The 21440-nt window shown below is 41.0% G+C and overlaps 1 protein-coding gene across 1 annotated transcript in view; it reads left to right on the forward strand.

Annotated features, from left to right (window-relative positions):
* LOC110487383 (zinc finger protein 501) overlaps positions 1 to 21440 on the forward strand; it is a 63787-nt gene that overhangs the window by 8238 nt on the left and 34109 nt on the right. The window contains exon 2 of the mRNA XM_021559314.2: positions 2096 to 5006. Within this exon, the coding sequence (XP_021414989.2) occupies positions 2096 to 3171 (1076 nt within the window). The 3' untranslated portion in view covers positions 3172 to 5006. Of the gene's footprint in view, positions 1 to 2095 lie in introns of the transcript that reaches the window.

A 21440-nucleotide genomic window follows, 5' to 3' on the forward strand; every position in this document is an offset into this window, starting at 1 on the left:
CTTCGGCGATGTCATCTACAAAATAGCTTCCAATACTCTACTCAGCAAACTGGATGCAGTTTATCACAGTGCCATCCGTTTTGTTACTAAAGCACCTTATACCACCCACCACTGCGACCTGTATGCTCTAGTCGGCTGGCCCTCGCTACATATTCGTCGCCAGACCCACTGGCTCCAGGTCATCTACAAGTCCATGCTAGGTAAAGCTCCGCCTTATCTCAGTTCACTGGTCACGATGGCAACACCCATCCGCAGCACTCGCTCCAGCAGGTGTATCACACTGATCATCCGCCTTTCCTTCCAGTTCTCTGCTGCCTTTGACTGGAACGAATTGCAAAAATTGCTGAAGTTGGAGACTTATCTCCCTCACCAACTTTAAACATCTGCTATCTGAACAGCTAACCGATCGCTGCAGCTGTACATAGTCCATTGGTAAATAGCCTTCCCAATATACCTACCTCATCCCCATACTATTTTTATTTAATTATTTATTTATTTACTTTTCTGCTCTTTTTCACACCAGTATCTCTACCTGCACCTAACAACAACATAGACCTACTGTAGGACCCATAACTTCACCTAACAACAACATAGACCTACTGTTGGGCCCATAACTTCACCTAACAACAACATATACCTACTGTAGGACCCCAACTTCACCTATGATGTGATGTTTATCATTTGACTGGCATTCAGAAAATGATTTCCTGGATCAGCTGATGATAGTTGAACATGTAAATAAGAAGACTGCTACAGTTTTAAGAATGACGTGTAATTTTTTAAGAACTGCGTTAATGACAGTTTCCATTTGGGTGTTGTCAATAAAGTTAAGATGTTTTTATTTTTTTATTTTTTTTATTTCACCAGATAGGCCAGTTGAGAACAAGTTCTCATTTACAACTGCAACCTGGCAAAGATAAAGAAAAGCAGTGTGACACAAACAACAACACAGAGTTACACATGGAATAAACAAATGTACAGTCAATAACAACAGAAATATCTATATACAGTGTGTGCAAATGGAGTAAGGAGGTAAGGCAAGTAGGTTAATTGTAATTACTAAGCTACTGTGGCCTAAGTAAATAAAACATGTGGATGAGGTAGGTAGTTGGATGAGCTATTTACAGATGGGCTGTGTACAGCTGCAGCGATCGGTAAGCTGCACAGATAGCTGATGCCTAAAGTTAGTGAGGAAGTTATGTGTCCAACTTCAGCGAGTTTCGCAATTCGTTCCAGTCATTGGCAGCAGAGAACTGGAAGGAAAGGCGGCCAAAGGACGTGTTGGCTTTGGGGATGACCAGTGAGATATACCTGCTGGAGCGCGTGCTACGTGTTGCTATGGTGACCAGTGAGCTGAGTTAAGGCGGAGCTTTACCTAGCAAAAACGTATAGATGACCTGGAGCCAGTGGGTTTGGCGACGAATATGTAGCAAGGGCCAGCCGACGGGAGCATACAGGTCACAGTGGTGGGTGGTATATGGGGCTTTGGTGACAAAACGGACAGAGACTTATTTCTGGAGAGTGTCATTTTTAAAATTAGTAGTTCGAACTGTTTGGGTATGGACCTGGAAAGTATGACATTACTTTGCAGGCTATCTCTGCATATGACTGCAACTCCTCCCCCTTTGGCAGTTCTATCTTGTCAGAAAATGTTATAGTTGGGTATGGAAATCTCCGAATTTTTGCTGGCCTTCCTGAGCCAGGATTCAGACACGGCAAGGACATCAGGGTTGGCAGAGTGTGCTCAAACAAACTTAGGGATGAGGCTTCTGATGTTGACATGCATGAAACCAAGGCTTTTTCAATCACAGAAGTCAACAAATGAGGGTGCCTGGGGACATGCAGGGCCTGGGTTTACCTCTGGCACACTGCTTCAAGTTTCAACAACATGAATAACTTATTTCTAGCCTACAATCATCGATGTCACTACTAATGTGAAAACAAGACCAAATTTGACTTCTTGCTCATTTTAAGACAATTGTCAAATACTTTTTACATTCATTACAGACTGGCTACGCTATTGGCCATACCTTTTACAATGGATTTCCGCTGTTGTGGGCCTTTAATCATCTGTCTGACTTTGTTGTTCACACAGGAGATAGAACTGACTACCATGGGTCCTCTGAGGAGCCTCAACAACCTCATGATGCTGACAAGGCAGAGAAGAGTCTCTCCACATCAGAACACCTCAAGAAACACGAGCAGAGATCCACAGGGAATAAATCTCACTGCTGCTCTGAATGTGGGAAGAGATTCACCTCCTCAGCAGGCATTAAAATTCATCAGAGAATCCACACAGGAGAGAAACCTTTTACCTGTACTCAATGTGGGAAGAGTTTTACAACATCTGGCCATCTGACTCTACACCAGAGAACACACACAGGAGAGAAACCTTATAGCTGTGGTCAATGTGGGAAAAGTTTTTCCTCATCTAGCAGTCTCACTCAACACCAGAGAATACACACAGGAGAGAAACCTTATAGCTGTGGGCAATGTGGGAAGAGTTTTGGTCAATCTGGCGATCTGACAGTGCACCAGAGAATACATACAGGACAGAAACCTTATAGCTGTGATCAATGTGCCAAGAGTTTTGTTGGATCTGGTCTGCTGACATTACACCAGAGAACACACACAGGAGAGAAACCTTATAGCTGTAATCAATGTGAGAAGAGTTTTAATACATCTGGCCATCTTGTTGTACACCAAAGAACACACACGGGAGAGAAACCTTACAGCTGTGATCAATGTGGGAAGAGTTTTACTCAGCTAAGCAACCTGATTTCACACCAGAGAACACACACGGGAGATAAATCTTATAGCTGTGATCAATGTGGGAAGAGTTTTACTCAGCCAAGCAACCTGACACGACACCAGAGAACACACACGGGAGAGAAACCGTATAACTGTGATCAATGTGGGAAGTTTTTTTTTACATCTAGCCATCTGAAGATACACCAGAGAACACACACAGGAGAGAAACCGTATAGCTGTGATCAATGTGGGAAGAGTTTTGTTACTTCTGGCCAGCTGACTTTACACCAGAGAACACACACGGGAGAGAAACCTTATAGCTGTGATCAATGTGGGAAGAGTTTTACTACATCTAGCAATCTGACTATACACCAGAGAACACACACAGGAGTTAAAGGTTATAGCTGTGACCAGAGATAATCTGATTAAAGATCTCTAATCAAATATTAGAAAATACATACATGAAGGAGTTGTTTCATGATTTCAATGAATTAATGTCACAATTTAGAAAGTTTTTTACATTGTAGAAGGAGTTTTTTAATGATGTCACAATGTAGAACCCTAAACGTTTGCCCCCTGTTCTATTGATTTCAGCATGATATGGATATTAGCCCCAGGGGAAAATTCTAGGCTCTGAATTGAAAGAGTTCTATTTATATGATTTAACAAAAATTGACTAACAAAAAAAAAACTGTGTTACTCACCACGTTGGTGACCCACTGGAATCAAAATGCAACACTTCAAAATGTAGCTAGATGTTTTTTACAAATTGTCCTCTAACCAGTGATGTACACATTTTTCCCAGATTCCGTGTGGTTTTTGAGCTGTTAGTTTTAACAGGACGTGCAACCTCATCTCTCTCCTCTCGCACAATTGATTTCAACATGATATCGATGAGTTATGACAAATAAGTGTTGTGTTCCTTTGTTTAGCGACCCCTACATTTAAATGCATCACTCCAAAATGTAGCTGACTGTCTTCTGCAGGTTGTCCTCTAACCAGTGAGGTAAAATATATCTCCCAATTCCATGTTTTTTTTGTTGTGTTAGTTTCAACAGTACGTACAACCTGATTTAATAAATACAAGAAATATGATTATTGTGGCAGATGTTTGTGTAAATCGCACATGTTATGTTTAGGTTTTCAATTTATCCCAAACTGTTTCTGCATATTGGTTATTGATTTGGACATGTTAAAACTGTGTTTTGACAGTGGCCTATCCCATCTAGCAAAATGTCGTTGAAAATATGACTATGCAACCAAATAGTTCATATTTACATTTCGTGTAACATTTAGTAGTGATATTTATTCATGCAACCAACTGACAGTTTTTTGGGTACAATTATATTGACATTGTTACCCTGCTTTTAGAATATCAGGGTTATTTCTCAGATGTGCCAACCCAAATGTACTAGAGCATGACATTGGGGACCTTGCCCCGATCCAACAACATGCCTATCGAGTGAACCCTGAAAAAAGAGAGAAGCTCCGCAGTGAGGTGGAAAGTTACTACGGATAATGCAGGAGTTTCCTCTTGAAATCAGACATGTCTGTGGTAAGGACAACTTGGTTTCTGATTGTCTCAAGGGTGGGCAGTCAAAAAGTTTTGTGTTTAGCCAGGGAGTTGCCATGGATTACAATTTATTTTGACTGCACGTTTTTCCGCATTTGGAGATTTATTTTTGTTTGGGCTCGTTCCGAGGGGACGAGAGTTCTAGAAGCTAGTGAGTTTTAGGAAGACGAGAGTTCTGGAAGAACTGGAGTAAAAAAATAAAAATAAGATTGTAGAAAAATATATATATTTAGAAATGTGTTTTTTCCTGTTTTTAATTGTTGACAGTCAGTGGACACCATGTTTATATTGGTAAAGCATTTGTAGTTGATTTATAATGTGAAATGCAAGTTGTTTTCTGTTGGTGGTGAGCAAACTTGTCCAACTTAGCTTAGTATAGTTTTTCTTTTGTTTGCCTCTTCCTGGGCAGATTTAGTGGGTCTCATTGTGGGTGTCTTTTAGGTCCCAATTGTTGTTACTAGTCAATTTTCAGTGGACACCCTCAGTGTCTTTCAGAACCCCTCCAAAAAAACAAGCTTATATTTTGGGTTGGATATTGCATACGATTAATATTTTAATCAATGGAATTTCCTTAGGGTGCTCGTTATTCTTCTGTTGTGTACTAAATATGTTTTTATTTTCATTGTGTTGCATTCATGCCTGAAATGTGCTATATAAATAAAGCTTGATTTGATTCCAACAACAAAATGTTATTTTTATTTCACCTCTATTTAACCAGGTAGGCCAGTTGAGAACAAGTTCTAATTTACAACTGTGACCTGGCCAAGATAAAGCAAAGCAGTGCGACAAAAACAACACCGAGTTACACATGAGATAAACAAAAGTACAGTCAGTAACACAACAGAAAATCTACGTACAGTGTTTGCAAATGGAGTTTAGGCAATAAATAGGCCTTAGTGGCGAAATAATTACAATTTAGCAATTAAACACTGGAGTGATGAATGTGCAAGTAGAGATACTGGGGTACAAAGGAGCAAAAATAAATAACAATACGGGGATGAGGTAGTTGGGTGTGGCTATTTACAGATGGGCTGTGTAGAGGTGCAATGATCTGTAAGCTGCTCTGACAGCTAAAGCTTAAAGTTAGTGAGGGATATATATATATATATATGAACCCAATGACCGACCAATCAAAAGACTCTTGGTCCTTCTTAGCATGAAAACCAGTATCAATCCCATGTCAAAGGATTCAACTACTGAAAACAGAAACAAACAAATGGATCAACCAGATCAATCCCACTTTTCCAGCCTGCTGAAGGCGTGGTTGAGCAGTAAACACCACCCCTGGCTCTACCAGGGGCTTGAGGTGGTCTCCCACAGCTCCGATTATGTCATGTTCTTTGGCCTTGCCGTTCCATTTCTTGACTGCCCCTTCAACACAGAAATAAAGACATTCAGTCATATTATATAAAACATTCAAAGTAATGGATATGGAGCATCTATGGCCTCAGTTACACTTGGCACCTAAATGTGACTTCTGAATATGCATAAGCAATGTAAAGAGATGGGGTGAATGAGTGTGGAAAAGTACATTTTACACAAATTACCTTCATAATATCAATGAACAAATGTGTGTGCCTGAGAGGAAATTAACGTTCATACAGCCAAAAGGGGTGAGAAATTACACCAATATCAGTGGGCAATTCGCACTAATGTAAATAAACATAGATGGAATATATTACCTTTGAACTACGAAGGGGACATACAGTGCCTTGCGAAAGTATTCGGCCCTCTTGAACTTTGCGACCTTTTGCCACATTTCAGGCTTCAAACATAAAGATATAAAACTGTATTTTTTTGTGAAGAATCAACAACAAGTGGGACACAATCATGAAGTGGAACGACATTTATTGGATATTTCTAACTTTTTTAACAAATCAAAAACTGAAAAATTGGGCGTTCAAAATTATTCAGCCCCCTTAAGTTAATAATTTGTAGCGCCACCTTTTGCTGCGATTACAGCTGTAAGACGCTTGGGGTATGTCTCTATCAGTTTTGCACATCGAGAGACTGACATTTTTTCCCATTCCTCCTTGCAAAACAGCTCGAGCTCAGTGAGGTTGGATGGAGAGCATTTGTGAACAGCAGTTTTCAGTTCTTTCCACAGATTCTCGATTGGATTCAGGTCTGGACTTTGACTTGGCCATTCTAACACCTGGATATGTTTATTTTTGAACCATTCCATTGTAGATTTTGCTTTATGTTTTGGATCATTGTCTTGTTGGAAGACAAATCTCCGTCCCAGTCTCAGGTCTTTTGCAGACTCCATCAGGTTTTCTTCCAGAATGGTCCTGTATTTGGCTCCATCCATCTTCCCATCAATTTTAACCATCTTCCCTGTCCCTGCTGAAGAAAAGCAGGCCCAAACCATGATGCTGCCACCACCATGTTTGACAGTGGGGATGGTGTGTTGCTTTTACGCCAAACATAATGTTTTGCATTGTTGCCAAAAAGTTCAATTTTGGTTTCATCTGACCAGAGCACCTTCTTCCACGTTTGGTGTGTCTCCCAGGTGGCTTGTGGCAAACTTTAACCGACACTTTTTATGGATATCTTTAAGAAATGGCTTTCTTCTTGCCACTCTTCCATAAAGGCCAGATTTGTGCAATATACGACTGATTGTTGTCCTATGGACAGAGTCTCCCACCTCAGCTGTAGATCTCTGCAGTTCATCCAGAGTGATCATGGGCCTCTTGGCTGCATCTCTGATCAGTCTTCTCCTTGTATGAGCTGAAAGTTTAGAGGGACGGCCAGGTCTTGGTAGATTTGCAGTGGTCTGATACTCCTTCCATTTCAATATTATCGCTTGCACAGTGCTCCTTGGGATGTTTAAAGCTTGGGAAATCTTTTTGTATCCAAATCCGGCTTTAAACTTCTTCACAACAGTATCTCGGACCTGCCTGGTGTGTTTCTTGTTCTTCATGATGCTCTCTGCGCTTTTAACGGACCTCTGAGACTATCACAGTGCAGGTGCATTTATACGGAGACTTGATTACACACAGGTGGATTGTATTTATCATCATTAGTCATTTAGGTCAACATTGGATCATTCAGAGATCCTCACTGAACTTCTGGAGAGAGTTTGCTGCACTGAATGTAAAGGGGCTGAATAATTCTGCACGCCCAATTTTTCAGTTTTTGATTTGTTAAAAAAGGTTAAAATATCCAATAAATGTCGTTCCACTTCATGATTGTGTCCCACTTGTTGTTGATTCTTCACAAAAAAATACAGTTTTATATCTTTATGTTTGAAGCCTGAAATGTGGCAAAAGGTCGCAAAGTTCAAGGGGGCCGAATACTTTCGCAAGGCACTGTACATATTTACCATCTAAACCATGTGTGACCTCTCACCTCTCTGGCTGTAGAAGTGTTCTTCCTAACCAGTCCCTCAACAGCTCTCTGACTGAGCTCCACCCTCACTGGGTCTTCAGAGGAGAGGAACACTGAGGAGGGATGGAAGGATGAATGGATCAGTCAGTCAATAAAGTGTAGAGCTGCTGTCTATGCTGGCTGACAAAATCACTATCTTAGTAGTTCATTAAAGGAAATAAGGCTTTATGACTGCTGAATACCAACTATCAGTCACTTAGATCATGTATTTTCATGTAGAGATAAATCCTTGGGACGTCCCTAACCCATTGAGGTTGACATTTAAAAGGGTTAAAGAAGGGTTTAGGGTAGGGATGTCCCAAGGAACCCGGATAGCATTGACCATGTGCATTCTTCTCTCTTTTACATATCAGGTGATGGGTTCTGACTTCTGAACTTGAAAATATTAAATATCCTTTTTCATGTCACTGTTTGAGAGAGGGGAATGTAGAACGTTCACATTCTGTCAGAATGTGTTATTGTTGGACGTCAGGGATCCTATGGAAGGAGAAGGGCCACAGTCTGGAACAAGTCAACAGGACAGCCGTGAGTTGGGGAGGAGAAGGGCCACAGTCTGGTACAAGTCAACAGGACAGCCGTGAGTTGGGGAGGAGAAGGGCCACAGTCTGGAACAAGTCAACGGGACAGCCGTGATGTATTAAGGACAAGGGCCACAGTCTGGAACAAGTCAACAGGACAGCCGTGAGGTGGGAAGGAGAAGGGCCACAGTCTGGTACAAGTCAACGGGACAGCCGTGAGGTATTAAGGACAAGGGCCACAGTCTGGAACAAGTCAACAGGACAGCCGTGAGGTGGGAAGGAGAAGGGCCACAGTCTGGTACAAGTCAACAGGACAGCCGTGAGTTGGGGAGGAGAAGGGCCACAGTCTGGAACAAGTCAACAGGACAGCTGTGAGGTGGGGAGGTGAAGGGCCACAGTCTGGTACAAGTCAACAGGACAGCCGTGAGGTGGGAGGAGAAGGGCCACAGTCTGGAACAAGTCAACAGGACAGCCGTGAGGTGGGAGGAGAAGGGCCACAGTCTGGTACAAGTCAACAGGACAGCCGTGAGGTGGGAGGAGAAGGGCCACAGTCTGGAACAAGTCAACAGGACAGCCGTGAGGTGGGAGGAGAAGGGCCACAGTCTGGTACAAGTCAACAGGACAGCTGTGAGGTGGGGAGGTGAAGGGCCACAGTCTGGTACAAGTCAACAGGACAGCCGTGAGGTGGGGAGGAGAAGGGCCACAGTCTGGTACAAGTCAACAGGACAGCTGTGAGGTGGGGAGGAGAAGGGCCACAGTCTGGAACAAGTCAACAGGACAGCCGTGAGGTGGGAGGAGAAGGGCCACAGTCTGGTACAAGTCAACAGGACAGCCGTGAGGTGGGAGGAGAAGGGCCACAGTCTGGAACAAGTCAACAGGACAGCCGTGAGGTGGGAGGAGAAGGGCCACAGTCTGGTACAAGTCAACAGGACAGCTGTGAGGTGGGGAGGTGAAGGGCCACAGTCTGGTACAAGTCAACAGGACAGCCGTGAGGTGGGGAGGAGAAGGGCCACAGTCTGGTACAAGTCAACAGGACAGCTGTGAGGTGGGGAGGAGAAGGGCCACAGTCTGGAACAAGTCAACAGGACAGCCGTGAGGTGGGAGGAGAAGGGCCACAGTCTGGTACAAGTCAACAGGACAGCCGTGAGGTGGGAGGAGAAGGGCCACAGTCTGGAACAAGTCAACAGGACAGCCGTGAGGTGGGAGGAGAAGGGCCACAGTCTGGTACAAGTCAACAGGACAGCCGTGAGGTGGGAGGAGAAGGGCCACAGTCTGGTACAAGTCAACAGGACAGCCGTGAGGTGAGGAGGAGGGAGGAATTTAGGCTGAGGTCAGATGAAGTGAGGAAGAACTGATGTGACTAAAATTCTGCCTAGCAACAGAGGTGTAAGGAGGAGACTCAGCATAAAGGGTTAAATAGCAGTAAGGAGGAGACTCAGCATAAAGGGTTAAATACCAGTAAGGAGGAGACTCAGCATAAAGGGTTAAATACCAGTAAGGAGGAGACTCAGCATAAAGGGTTAAATACCAGAAAGGAGGAGACTCAGCATAAAGGGTTAAATACCAGTAAAGTGGAGATTCAGCATAAATGGTTAAATATCAGCGCTTGTGTGAATATGTCTTGGTCTTATGCAGCTGTGTGACTCAGTGGGTGAATAAACTTGGTTTGAGATTTTCTTACCGTCTGAGTTTTTACTCTTTATTTAGAACTTAACAGGTGTAAAAGAAACACAGACAAGACAAGTAAGTGAGCAGTGGATTATGGTCATTGAAGTTAATTACAATGTTTTATGCGCTAAACTAAGTAGAATATTGACCTGTTAGAAACTACAACTCCCTACTATATCACACAGTTCAGGCTGGTCTGATTTATCTCCAGACTAGCTCTAGAAACACCTTCTGGGCAGACAGGTCAAAGACGCTTGCTTGGCCCAATTCAGGGAACCATTGATCTACTTCAGAGGAACTTTGTCTACAGTGATTTCCTGTTGTTTTGACACCTGACTGGAAGACTAGAATAACTAGCTGTTGCTACAGAACGAGACGACCAATTCACAGTTAGTCTGTGTCTCGTTCTCCACACACGGACACATACAAAGATCACGTGTTTTCTATGTGCACAAGATATACTATATAACGCTTCTGAACTCCTTGTGTCATCGAGCTCTCGGCCTTCCACCTCAGAGTGTAGGGCTGACCAGCTACATTATTGCAATTCTTATCAAATAAAGGTTGATTGTATGAAGAAATAACAAAGTCTCTCCTGATTGGTTAGAATTTCCACCGCAATGTGCAGTAGGCTTTTTCAATACCAACAATGATAAGACCAGACTCATAGTACAGAATGAATGACTGACTGCCCAGATCAACATCAGTCTCACCGCCTCACCTCATACTGAATTGGAGCAGCAGCAGCTGACTTGATCGTTGATGCTAATCATCATGTTTTGAATCTGAGAGTAAATAGAGCCGACTACAACTCTAAAAATGAAGGGTTCAACTGGAGTTGTTCTCAGATGCCCTAAGAACCGTGGGGTTCTTGGTCAATGAAAAACAGCCCCAAAAGGTTCTTCAAAGAACTTGTTAGAAGGTGGGTTCATCGAGGAACCTCCGTTGTTGTTGGACTTCTTCCGGGAACTTCGCAATTACAACTGAAAACGATGGTGACAAGTTTGGATGCGACAACAAGTTAAAAAGGTTAAGTTGTGTTGATGTTTGGCTCTGAATATGTCTCAAAATAATTTATATATAATAATATAACACACGAATAATGAATAACGAAGAGAATGACGGTTTTCTGTGAATATCTTCCGTAACGTTACTATAGTTAATTACCGTAAATATCAGAAAACCGGGTTTGACCGTCGGCGTTGTATGAGCTACAGTACAGTACCGTTATCTAGCTAGATAACGTTATGTCCTAACTAGGCACAACTAGGTTTGGATTATTTCCCTGAACTATATTCTTTCCCATATATTGTATATCGTTTCCATAAAGCTAACACTCATTAATGTAAGTTTCCAATCTAGAGCAGTTCTCACTTTTGTGATAACGAACTAGCTAACGTTAACTAACTAACTAACTAACTAAGGACGGTGACCTGTCCAGACGAGATGTTACAACGAACTGAATCGTCAATGAATCGTCTTCCTCTTTAAATAGCCTGCTACAGCATGCAATACTGTAGCGACCCGTACAGACAGCTGTGTGTTATGTGTTAGGCTAGTAGGTGGTGGGTTGTTCTTACCAGTTGCCAGTGTTTGCGGGGTCCGACATGCCAATCAACCTGCTATCTGCCAATCACGGGAATGCCTGGAATGTTCTGATGCCGGGCATCCTGGTGGTTGGTGGAGTGGCGTGGAGGGGGGTTGGGCAGGGGGATGGAGCATTGGAAGTTTAAAGATCAGGATGAGCCTTTGTTCTCTCTCTTTCGTCTGGGCTTCGCAAGAGAAGGTCACGATTAGCTTGTGGGTTATCTTTCATTTATTTGGCGTGGGCTACGGCCAAACAGTAGCCTGTGTAAAGTTGGTTTAATAAACCGTCAATTCGTAAACTCAATCCTCTGTCTGGACAATTGTTCCTTTATGATCTAGTCAGGTCATTACAATACTATTAACTCACAATGGGCATAACGTTACATGTACAATACTATCCCATTTTGGAAATATTACATGTACAATACTGTCCCATTTTGGGAACGTTACATGGACAATACTATCCCATTTTGGAAACGTTACATGTACAATACTATCCCGTTTTGGAAACGTTACATGTACAATACTTTCCCATTTTGGAAACGTTACATGTACGCCCCCTTGTGGAGGGAAATTAATATCTTCGATGGAAGCCGTAGATGGGATTCAAATGCATAATTATATTAATACAGTGTCTAGACTACGTCTTTTGTATAAATGCCCTTCAGAATCATAACACAGTATTGCCACGCAGCAAAATATTGCAAATAATCTTTCAAGTCAGCCTGAAAAAATATTGAACAATTTGTGTACAAAAATATCTTGAAATGTGATATTAGGCCTGTATGGCAGTACTGTTACTGTATGGCAGTACTGTATTGGCTAATGCTTTCTCCAATATGTTCTTCTATTTTGCATTACATTGTATGTCGATGCCATTTATCTTTCAATATTTATTTTATATATATATATATATATATATATATAATGCTTGTAAGACTATTCTTAGACACATTTTCTCTTCCTTTGAAATTCTTATAGGACAGAACATGGACACAATGCAATTGGGATCAAGAAGAAGGTACATATCTGTTGTAGGACAGCTGCATTTGAAGTGTACATTAAACCTACATAGCAGTCAATACAAACTGAAATCTATTAGGATACAAATGTGTGCAAATGATCTTTTCAGATCTTCTCAGAAATGAATCAAGTCCATGGAATGGATATAGGCAAAAAGAGAATTCAAGGACTTGCAGGCCATCATCCTGCTATTTTGACAGTCCCTGAAGGTATTTGCTCTTATTCCTTCCCTTTCTCTAATGTATTTTGTAATAAAATTAGCAAGTGTAGTAAGATCATTGCTTTACTTTACTAGGACTGGAGTGATCCTGCTCTTGCCCAACCTCTTCAATGAGGACCCGAGTGGCCTTTATATCCGTGACGAGGTATGTCTATGCACAAATCATCTGTTTCTTCATAAACATAGGTGTGCATGCTTATATAAAACTACAGCTGAACATTTGTTATGTTCTTTGTTAATTGTATGTGTATTAATCTTTTCTTACTTTTGTTGACACAGATTTCACCGCTCTTCACTCCTTTACTGCACATCGGCAGAAATCCATTTCACCATGAGAGTGAAATCCCGCTGGCCTTTGATGGGGAGAACATCCACGTCCTCGAGGACGTCCCCATGGGACTTGGGGCTCTGCTAGGGCTGTATTTTTTATTTTCCATAAAATTTCCCAAAAATGTCAGAAAAACACTTATGTTGTTAAGTTACTGTGTTCTGGGAATAAGAGAATTTGGGGTGAAGTTACCAGGGCCGGTCATAAAGATGGCAAACTTCCTAACATAACTAAGGGGATGCGATATACACACTAAAGCTGAAAAATCTGTATTTAGCATCAAGTCTACGATGTTGTTAGTTTACCTATGATTCATTTTTAATGTCTGTTGTTTTTATTGTACATCATTAGATAGTAAATCTTTTTTTTTTTTTTTTATGTCATGGAAAGCACCATACAAAGTAAATGTATTATTTATTATGGTCTGACATGTCTGCAGAAATGTTGCAATTTTGTAATGTGGTTTTTTTTGTAATTTTTTTGAAAATATTAATTCACATTTGTGGTGCCACTAAAAAAACAGTGAATAATTTAAATCAATATTGTTATTAAAATATGTTTTTATAATGGAGGGAGGGTGGACAGGGAGTTCAAAAAATGAACCCCAAAAGGTTCTTAGAGGACTCATGATAAGGGGTTCTTCAAATAACTTTTAGGGGTTCCCACAAAAGGTTCTTTGAATAACATTTAAGGGTTCCCCCACAGTTTAAATTTGAATAACCCCTACAGGATACTACAGGAACCTTTAGTTTTTAGATTGTATATTGATAAAAGTCACCTTGTCTGAGAGACATTTACATAGTTATACACAGCCCAATTTGGGATGACTATTATGGGGTGAAATAGCGACCACAACAGACAGACCTGATATCGCCCATATTTCGACGTCGTTGGACGTCACGTGCCGAGTGGAAATGACCAAAGTCATTCTATTTAGTTCCACTTTGGAGTACATTTTTACACGATAATAAATGTTTCTGATGCCACATCGCCCGTTTTCAAAGGGAGGCGTTGGTTTTTAGGGGCAGTCTCTTTTTAGCTTTTTGTCAAAGTATTTTCTCAACTGCGATACCAACTCCATTCAGCAGATGGCGATGTGCGTCTTTCATGTGATTCTGCAACTGACGTATAATCTAGTGGACGGGACGCTTCTTCAACATCAACAGTTAGTCAGCAACCTTGGTTCACTCTATCTTTATGGGAAAAGGTTTATTCAATAAATATAGTGTAACCGATGTGAAATGGCTAGCTAGTTAGCGTTTAAATCGTTGACGTCACTCGCTCTGAGACCTTGAAGTAGTTGCTCTGCAAGGGCCGCGGCTTTTGTGGAGCGATGGGTAATGATGCCTTGAGGTTGGCTGTTGTCGATGTGTGCAGAGGGTCCCTGGTTCGAGCCCAGGTAGGGGTGAGGAGAGGGACGGAAGCTATACTGTTACGATAGCAACTCCTCTCATACTGTGAACCCCCCCACCCCCCACACACATTTTCAGGCCTTAAGGACAGTTTTATTGGAGTACCCAGACGGAGAAAATCCAGTAAGCGTTTTATACTTACATCGTTAGGGTGACTTACCCTAAAGTGGACAGACTCCCATCAGTTTCTGAGACAACTGCCCAGACTTTGTAGACTGTTTAATAATGCTTAATCATCATATTTATCAAATTATCCATGAAAGATACCAACTCAAAAACCTACGTTCATCTACATATGGGTTGTTTAAATTGTATCTAATTATAATCTCAGTATTACTTTATCAAATCTCTAGTAATCACTACACACACATACAATTCATCATATTTTCATATATTCACAGTGTCCATATAAAACGTAAGAAATTGAGTTACTCACGACAACCATTCCATTTGCTTTTCCAAGGACTCTCCATAGCTACAAAGCAGCTCTCCAAACTCCCAGCGGAACCAAAAATACACTTTTCTTTCCGGACAATGACCATGGGATCGTCAACGGTTCTCTAACCTCCCAGAGACCACAGCAAAATCAAGCCTCCCAGGAACTATAGACCTTCCGCTGCTTTCTAAAATATCATCCCGCTTATTATCCAAATTTCAATCATCTGATTAAGCATATTTCTATATGTTACTATCCAAACGTCAGATTAAGACTCATTTCCATATTTCCACAACTCTCATATCACAGTCACACAATGCTATTCCCAAACAGACCTAATCAATTAGTTGTTTTTCAACAATATTTTAACCTGCAGGAATATTTTCACAATTCTAGCTCATGGTTAGTTCCTAGGATAATGCAACTCATACATTTACACTCAGAGCCTCCTGGGCCCTGTTTATACCTCCACGCAGGAGTACACACTCAGAGCCTCCTGTCTGGGCCCTGTTTACACCTCCAAAAAAAAAAGTGAGTGAAACAAGTGGTCACACAGGAATACACATTCAGAGCCTACTAATTGGGGCCTGTTTACACCTCCAAGGTGCCCCCTCACACAGGAATACACACTCAGAGCCTACGAGGCTTTAAAAAAAACTCCACTTGATTCACTCACTTTTTTTTTTTTTTAACTACGTTCGAGATGTGGTATCCACTCGGCTTGCTGCCTCTCAGATCAAAGGTGGGTCCATCTGCTCCGTTCCCGAAGTGTGGTCTCCCTAAGAATCCAAGTTTGAGGGATCCCTCGTGCACCATTTACCCAGGTCGTCAGGAGCGGTCACCAAGTCAAGATTCACATCCCTGTCGCCAAATGAGGTGGTTAATTTATTTAATATCAAATGAGGAGAAACAAACTTATCACACAAGTCAGAGTTATTCTTAAACTAAATGTTTATTCACTTATTAATAAGGAGGCAGGTCAATACAACGCACATACATAAAGAGAATCAATTGAGTGCTCTACGATAATGATGGCTGGTCGACCCATGGGACAAAAGTACAAAGGCCTTTCACAGCCAAGATAGTCTCCTTTCAACTTACATGACAAACAATAGATGTATAGAACGGGTCACAAGGTTAAGGGGGAAGGTGTTACAGGCTTTGGTTTGTCCATTTATGTTTTGAGGTTGGACATTTGCATGTATTGCTCGTTAGCACATAGGAGGCACTGATTGGTGTCACCTCGTTAGTCAGTATGTGTTACACCTGTGCTGGGTTTTCCATCTCGTTGGGAAGGTGTTTCACCTGAGCTGGCCCAGGTTCTATTTAAGAGTGTCTGGCCCAGTGCTCCAGTTGTCTTGATAGATGTGACAAATCAACACCTTTATTTGCGCTACCGTTTTGGTTTGCTTCCTGTTTTTAAGTTTGTTGTGGGTTTTTCTTTTGTTTGCTGCTTCTTGGGCAGATTTAGTGGATCTCATGGTGGGTGTCTTTTATGTCCCAGTTGTTGTTACTAGTCAACTTTCAGTGGACACTGTGAGAGTAAAATTTGCAAGATTATGTCATTATACTTTTATTGCATCAAATGGTTGTTTTATGCAACATAATAGAGGGTTCTTAGACCTATTGTGTCTGTGTTCTACTGAGGATGGGCTTCTGGGAGAAAACATTGACAGGAGATTTACAATGTCTTTTGGGTGATAAAACCTTAGTAGACCGAATTCCAGGATTTGAGTTAATGTTTCTGTTCTATATGGTACCAGGGAGAGATGACCCCAGGGCCAGACCCTGGCTCTACACAAAGAGTACTGTTTTTACAGCAGATACTGTCTGCTGAGAATTATAAGTATTTTTCATACAAATCTTAAAACAACAAATCTATCCTATGTTTTTGTTGGACAGGTTTGCTTACTACCAACAGAAAACAACTTCCATTTCACATTATAATCGACTATAAAGCTTCACCTTCAACAATATTAACATGGTGTCTACGGGCCGTCAACAATTAAAAGCAAGAAAAAACATTTCTAAATAATATTAAATCATTTTATTTTTATATCATTTTTCTTACTATAGAATCCTCAAACTCCCATGTTCCTAAAACTCACTAGCTTCTTGAACTCTCTTCCAAAAACGTACAGGCTTCGAGAACTCTCGTCCCCTTGGAACGAGCCCAAACGAAACTCCTCTCCAATACAGAAAAACATGCAATAAATTGTGATCCATGGTAATGCACTGGCTAAACGCAAAACACATTTTTGACTGCCCACCCTTGAGACAATCAGCAACCAAGTTGTCCTTACCACGGACATGTCTGATTTCAAGAGGAAACTCCTGCAATATCCGTAGTAACTTTCCACCTCACTGCGGAGCTTCTCTCTTTTCAGGGTTCACTTGATAGGCATGTTGTTGGATCTGGGCCCAGTCCCTAATGTCAGGCTCTAGTACATTTGGGTTGGCACATCTGATAATTAACCCTGATATTATAAAAGCAGGGCAACAACGTCAATATACAGTGGGGCAAAAAAGTATTTAGTCAGCCACCAATTGTGCAAGTTCTCCCACTTAAAAAGATGAGAGGCCTGTAATTGTCATCATAGGTACACTTCAACTATGACAGACAAAATGATTTTAAAAAAATCCAGAAAATCACATTGTAGGATTTTGAATGAATTTATTTGCAAATTATTGTGGAAAATAAGTATTTGGTCAATAACAAAAGTTTATCTCAATACTTTGTTATATACCCTTTGTTGGCAATGACAGAGGTCAAAAGTCTTCACAAGGTTTTCACACACTGTTGCTGGTATTTTGGCCCATTTCTCCATGCAGATCTCCTCTAGAGCAGTGATGTTTTGGGGCTGTTGCTGGGCAACACGGACTTTCAACTCCGTCCAAAGATTTTCTATGGGGTTGAGATCTGGAGACTGGCTAGGCCACTCCAGGACCTTGAAATGCTTCTTACGAAGCCACTCCTTCGTTGCCCGGGCGGTGTGTTTGGGATCATTGTCATGCTGAAAGACCCAGCCACGTTTCATCTTCAATGCCCTTGCTGATGGAAGGAGGTTTTCACTCAAAATCTCACGATACATGGCCCCATTCATGGCCCCCGTTCCTTTACACGGATCAGTCGTCCTGGTCCCTTTGCAGAAAAACAGCCCCAAAGCATGATGTTTCCACCCCCATGCTTCACAATAGGTATGGTGTTCTTTGGATGCAACTCAGCATTCTTTGTCCTCCAAACACAACGAGTTGAGTTTTTACCAAAAAGTTATATTTTGGTTTCATCTGACCATATGACATTCTCCCAATCTTATTCTGGATCATCCAAATGCTCTCTAGCAAACTTCAGACGGGCCTGGACATGTACTGGCTTAAGCAGGGGGACACGTCTGGCACTGCAGGATTTGAGTCCCTGGCGGCGTAGTGTGTTACTGATGGTAGGCTTTGTTACCTTGGTCCCAGCTCTCTGCAGGTCATTCACTAGGTCCCCCGTTTGGTTCTGGGATTTTTTTCTCACCGTTCTTGTGATCATTTTGACCCCACGGGGTGAGATCTTGCGTGGAGCCCCACATCGAGGGAGATTATCAGTGGTCATGTATGTCTTCCATTTCCTAATAATTGCTCCCACAGTTGATTTCTTCAAACCAAGCTGCTTACCTATTGCAGATTCAGTCTTCCCAGCCTGGTGCAGGTCTACAATTTTGTTTCTGGTGTCCTTTGACATCTCTTTGGTCTTGGCCATAGTGGAGTTTGGAGTGTGACTGTTTGAGGTTGTGGACAGGTGTCTTTTATACTGATAACAAGTTCAAACAAGTGCCATTAATACAGGTAACGAGTGGAGGAGAGAGGAGCCTCTTAAAGAAGAAATTAGAGGTCTGTGAGAGTCAGAAATCTTGCTTGTTTGTAGGTGACCAAATATTAATAATAAATCATTACAAATCCTACAATGTGATTTTCTGGAAAAAAAATTCTCATTTTGTCTGTCATAGTTTTAGTGTACCTATGATGAAAATTACAGGCCTCTCTCGTCTTTTTAAGTGGGAGAACTTGCACAATTGGTGGCTGACTAAATACTTTTTTGCCCCACTGTAATTGTACCCAAAATTGTCAGTTGGTTACATAAATAATTATGATTACTAAATGTTACATGAAATGTAAATGTGATATATCAAACCCAAATGTACACCCCTTTGCTAATATGTATTAGCAATAATTCACTAAATGGTCAGTCATTGAATAATAAAAAATGTATATTTTGTCAGGCTGAATGTTTGAAATACGAGTAGGTGATTTGAGTCATGCCTCTTCAGTATTGGAATAAAGACATTTAGCACTTGAATGTTGTAAATAAATACTGGAGTGATGTAGGATTGTTCATAAAATTGATTATAGATCCATTTATTATACTGCGACCATATGTATAGGCTGCAAGTACGTTGAAATTAAATTGTTTTCTTTTCAACTTTCACTTTCAACTAAAACCAAACTTAAATTGTATGTTTTCAACTACATTTTGCTAGGTGGGATAGCCCAAATGTCACAGTTTTAACGTGTCCAAATCAATAGTCCAAATGCAGAAAAAGTTTGTGATAAATTGAAATCCTAAACATAAAATGTACTATCTACACAAACATCTGCCACAATAATCATATTACTTGTATTTACTAATACAAACACCTTATAAACTGCACAAGCACCAAAAACGCTATTGTTTTGACAATTTGCAATAAATCACTGATATCAATTAGGGGCGAAATCAGGTTGTACGTGATGTTGAAACTAACACAACTAAAAAAACACATGGAAATGGGAGATATCTTTCACCTCACTGGTTAGAGGACAACATGCAGAAGACAGTTAGCTACATTTTGGAGAGATGCATTTAAATGTAGGGGTCACTAAACAAAGGAACGCAACACTTATTTGTCATCACTCAACAAGATCATGTTGAAATCAACTGTGCCGAGAGGAGGGAGATGAGGTTGCACGTCCTGTTAAAACTAACAGCTCAAAAACCACACGGAATCTGGGAATAATGTGTACATCCCTGGTTAGAGGACCATTTGTAGAAAACAAATCGCTACATTTTGAAGTGTTGCGTTTTGATTCAAGAGCGTCACCAACGTGGTAAGTGTAACACAACTCATTTTTTGTTAGTCACTTTTTGTTAAATCTCATAAATAGTACTCTCTCAATTCAGAGCCTGGATTTTCCCCCTGAGGCTAATATCCATATCATGCTGAAATCAATTGATAAGGGGGCAAATGTTTAGGGTTCTACATTGTGACATAAAATACTCCCACTACAATGTTAAACCATTCTACATTGTGACATCATTAAAATACTCCTACTACAATGTGTTAATATTCTACATTGTGACATTAATTCATTGATATCATGAAACAACTCCATGAATTTTCTGATGTTTAGTCAGAGATCTTTTATCAGAGTATCTCTTCCTACATTGATTACAGCTATGAGATTTCTCTCCTGTGTGTGTTCTCTGATGTATAGTTAGATAGCTGGATGTCGTAAAACTCTTCCCACATTGAGCACAGCTATAAGGTTTCTCTCCTGTGTGTGTTCTCTGGTGTGCTGTCAGGCAGCCAGATGTAACAAAACTCTTCCCACAGTGATCACAGCTATAAGATTTATCTCCTGTGTGAGTTAGAATTAGTACAAATCTTTCCACATTCATCACAGCTATAAGATTTTTCTCCTGTGTGTGTTCTTTGGTGTGATATTAGGTGGGTTGACAGAGTAAAACTCTTCCCACAGTAAAAGCAGCAGTAAGGTTTCTCTCCCGTGTGATTTCTCAGGTGTATTTTAAGTTCTGATGAAGATTTTAAACATTTCCCACAATCACATCAGCAGTGAGATCTCTTCCTTGTGGATCTCCGCAGGTGTTTATTGAGGTGTTCTGATCCGGAGATACTCTTCTCTGCCCTTTCAGCATCATGATGTTGTGGAGGCTCCCCAGAGGATCCCCAGTAGTTCTGTCTCTCTCCTGTGTGAACAACAAAGTCAGACAGATGGTTGAAGGCCCACAACAGCAAAAATCCACTGTAAATGTGATGCCAACAGCGTAGCCATGATGTTGTACAACAATTGACACCTGTAATGAATGTTATGATTATTTGAAATTTGTCTTAAAATGAGCAAGAATAGTCCTATTGTCTTGTTTTCACATTAGTAGTAACATCTAAGATTGTAGACTAGAAATAAGTTATTCATGTTGTTGAAACTCTAAGCACTGTGCCAGACGACTTTTGGTCTCCAATATAGGCTCCTTTCTGTGTTTGCTAAAATTGCGGCATGAGGGCGATAAACACACTATTTTATTGCAAAAACACCTCCCTGCTAATGAGGAAACCGATAGTTATGGATGTAGTATATCTGCCTGGAGCAAAAATGGTGAGCAAAGATTTTAGTTTTTCACAATGTATTTTGAATGTGAATGGGGAAAACTCTGGGGAGTAACCTCAAATCAAATCAAATCAAATGTATTTATATAGCCCTTCGTACATCAAC

Source organism: Oncorhynchus mykiss, chromosome 13 (assembly GCF_013265735.2).
Source record: "Oncorhynchus mykiss isolate Arlee chromosome 13, USDA_OmykA_1.1, whole genome shotgun sequence".
In the NCBI taxonomy this organism is placed as follows: domain Eukaryota; kingdom Metazoa; phylum Chordata; class Actinopteri; order Salmoniformes; family Salmonidae; genus Oncorhynchus; species Oncorhynchus mykiss.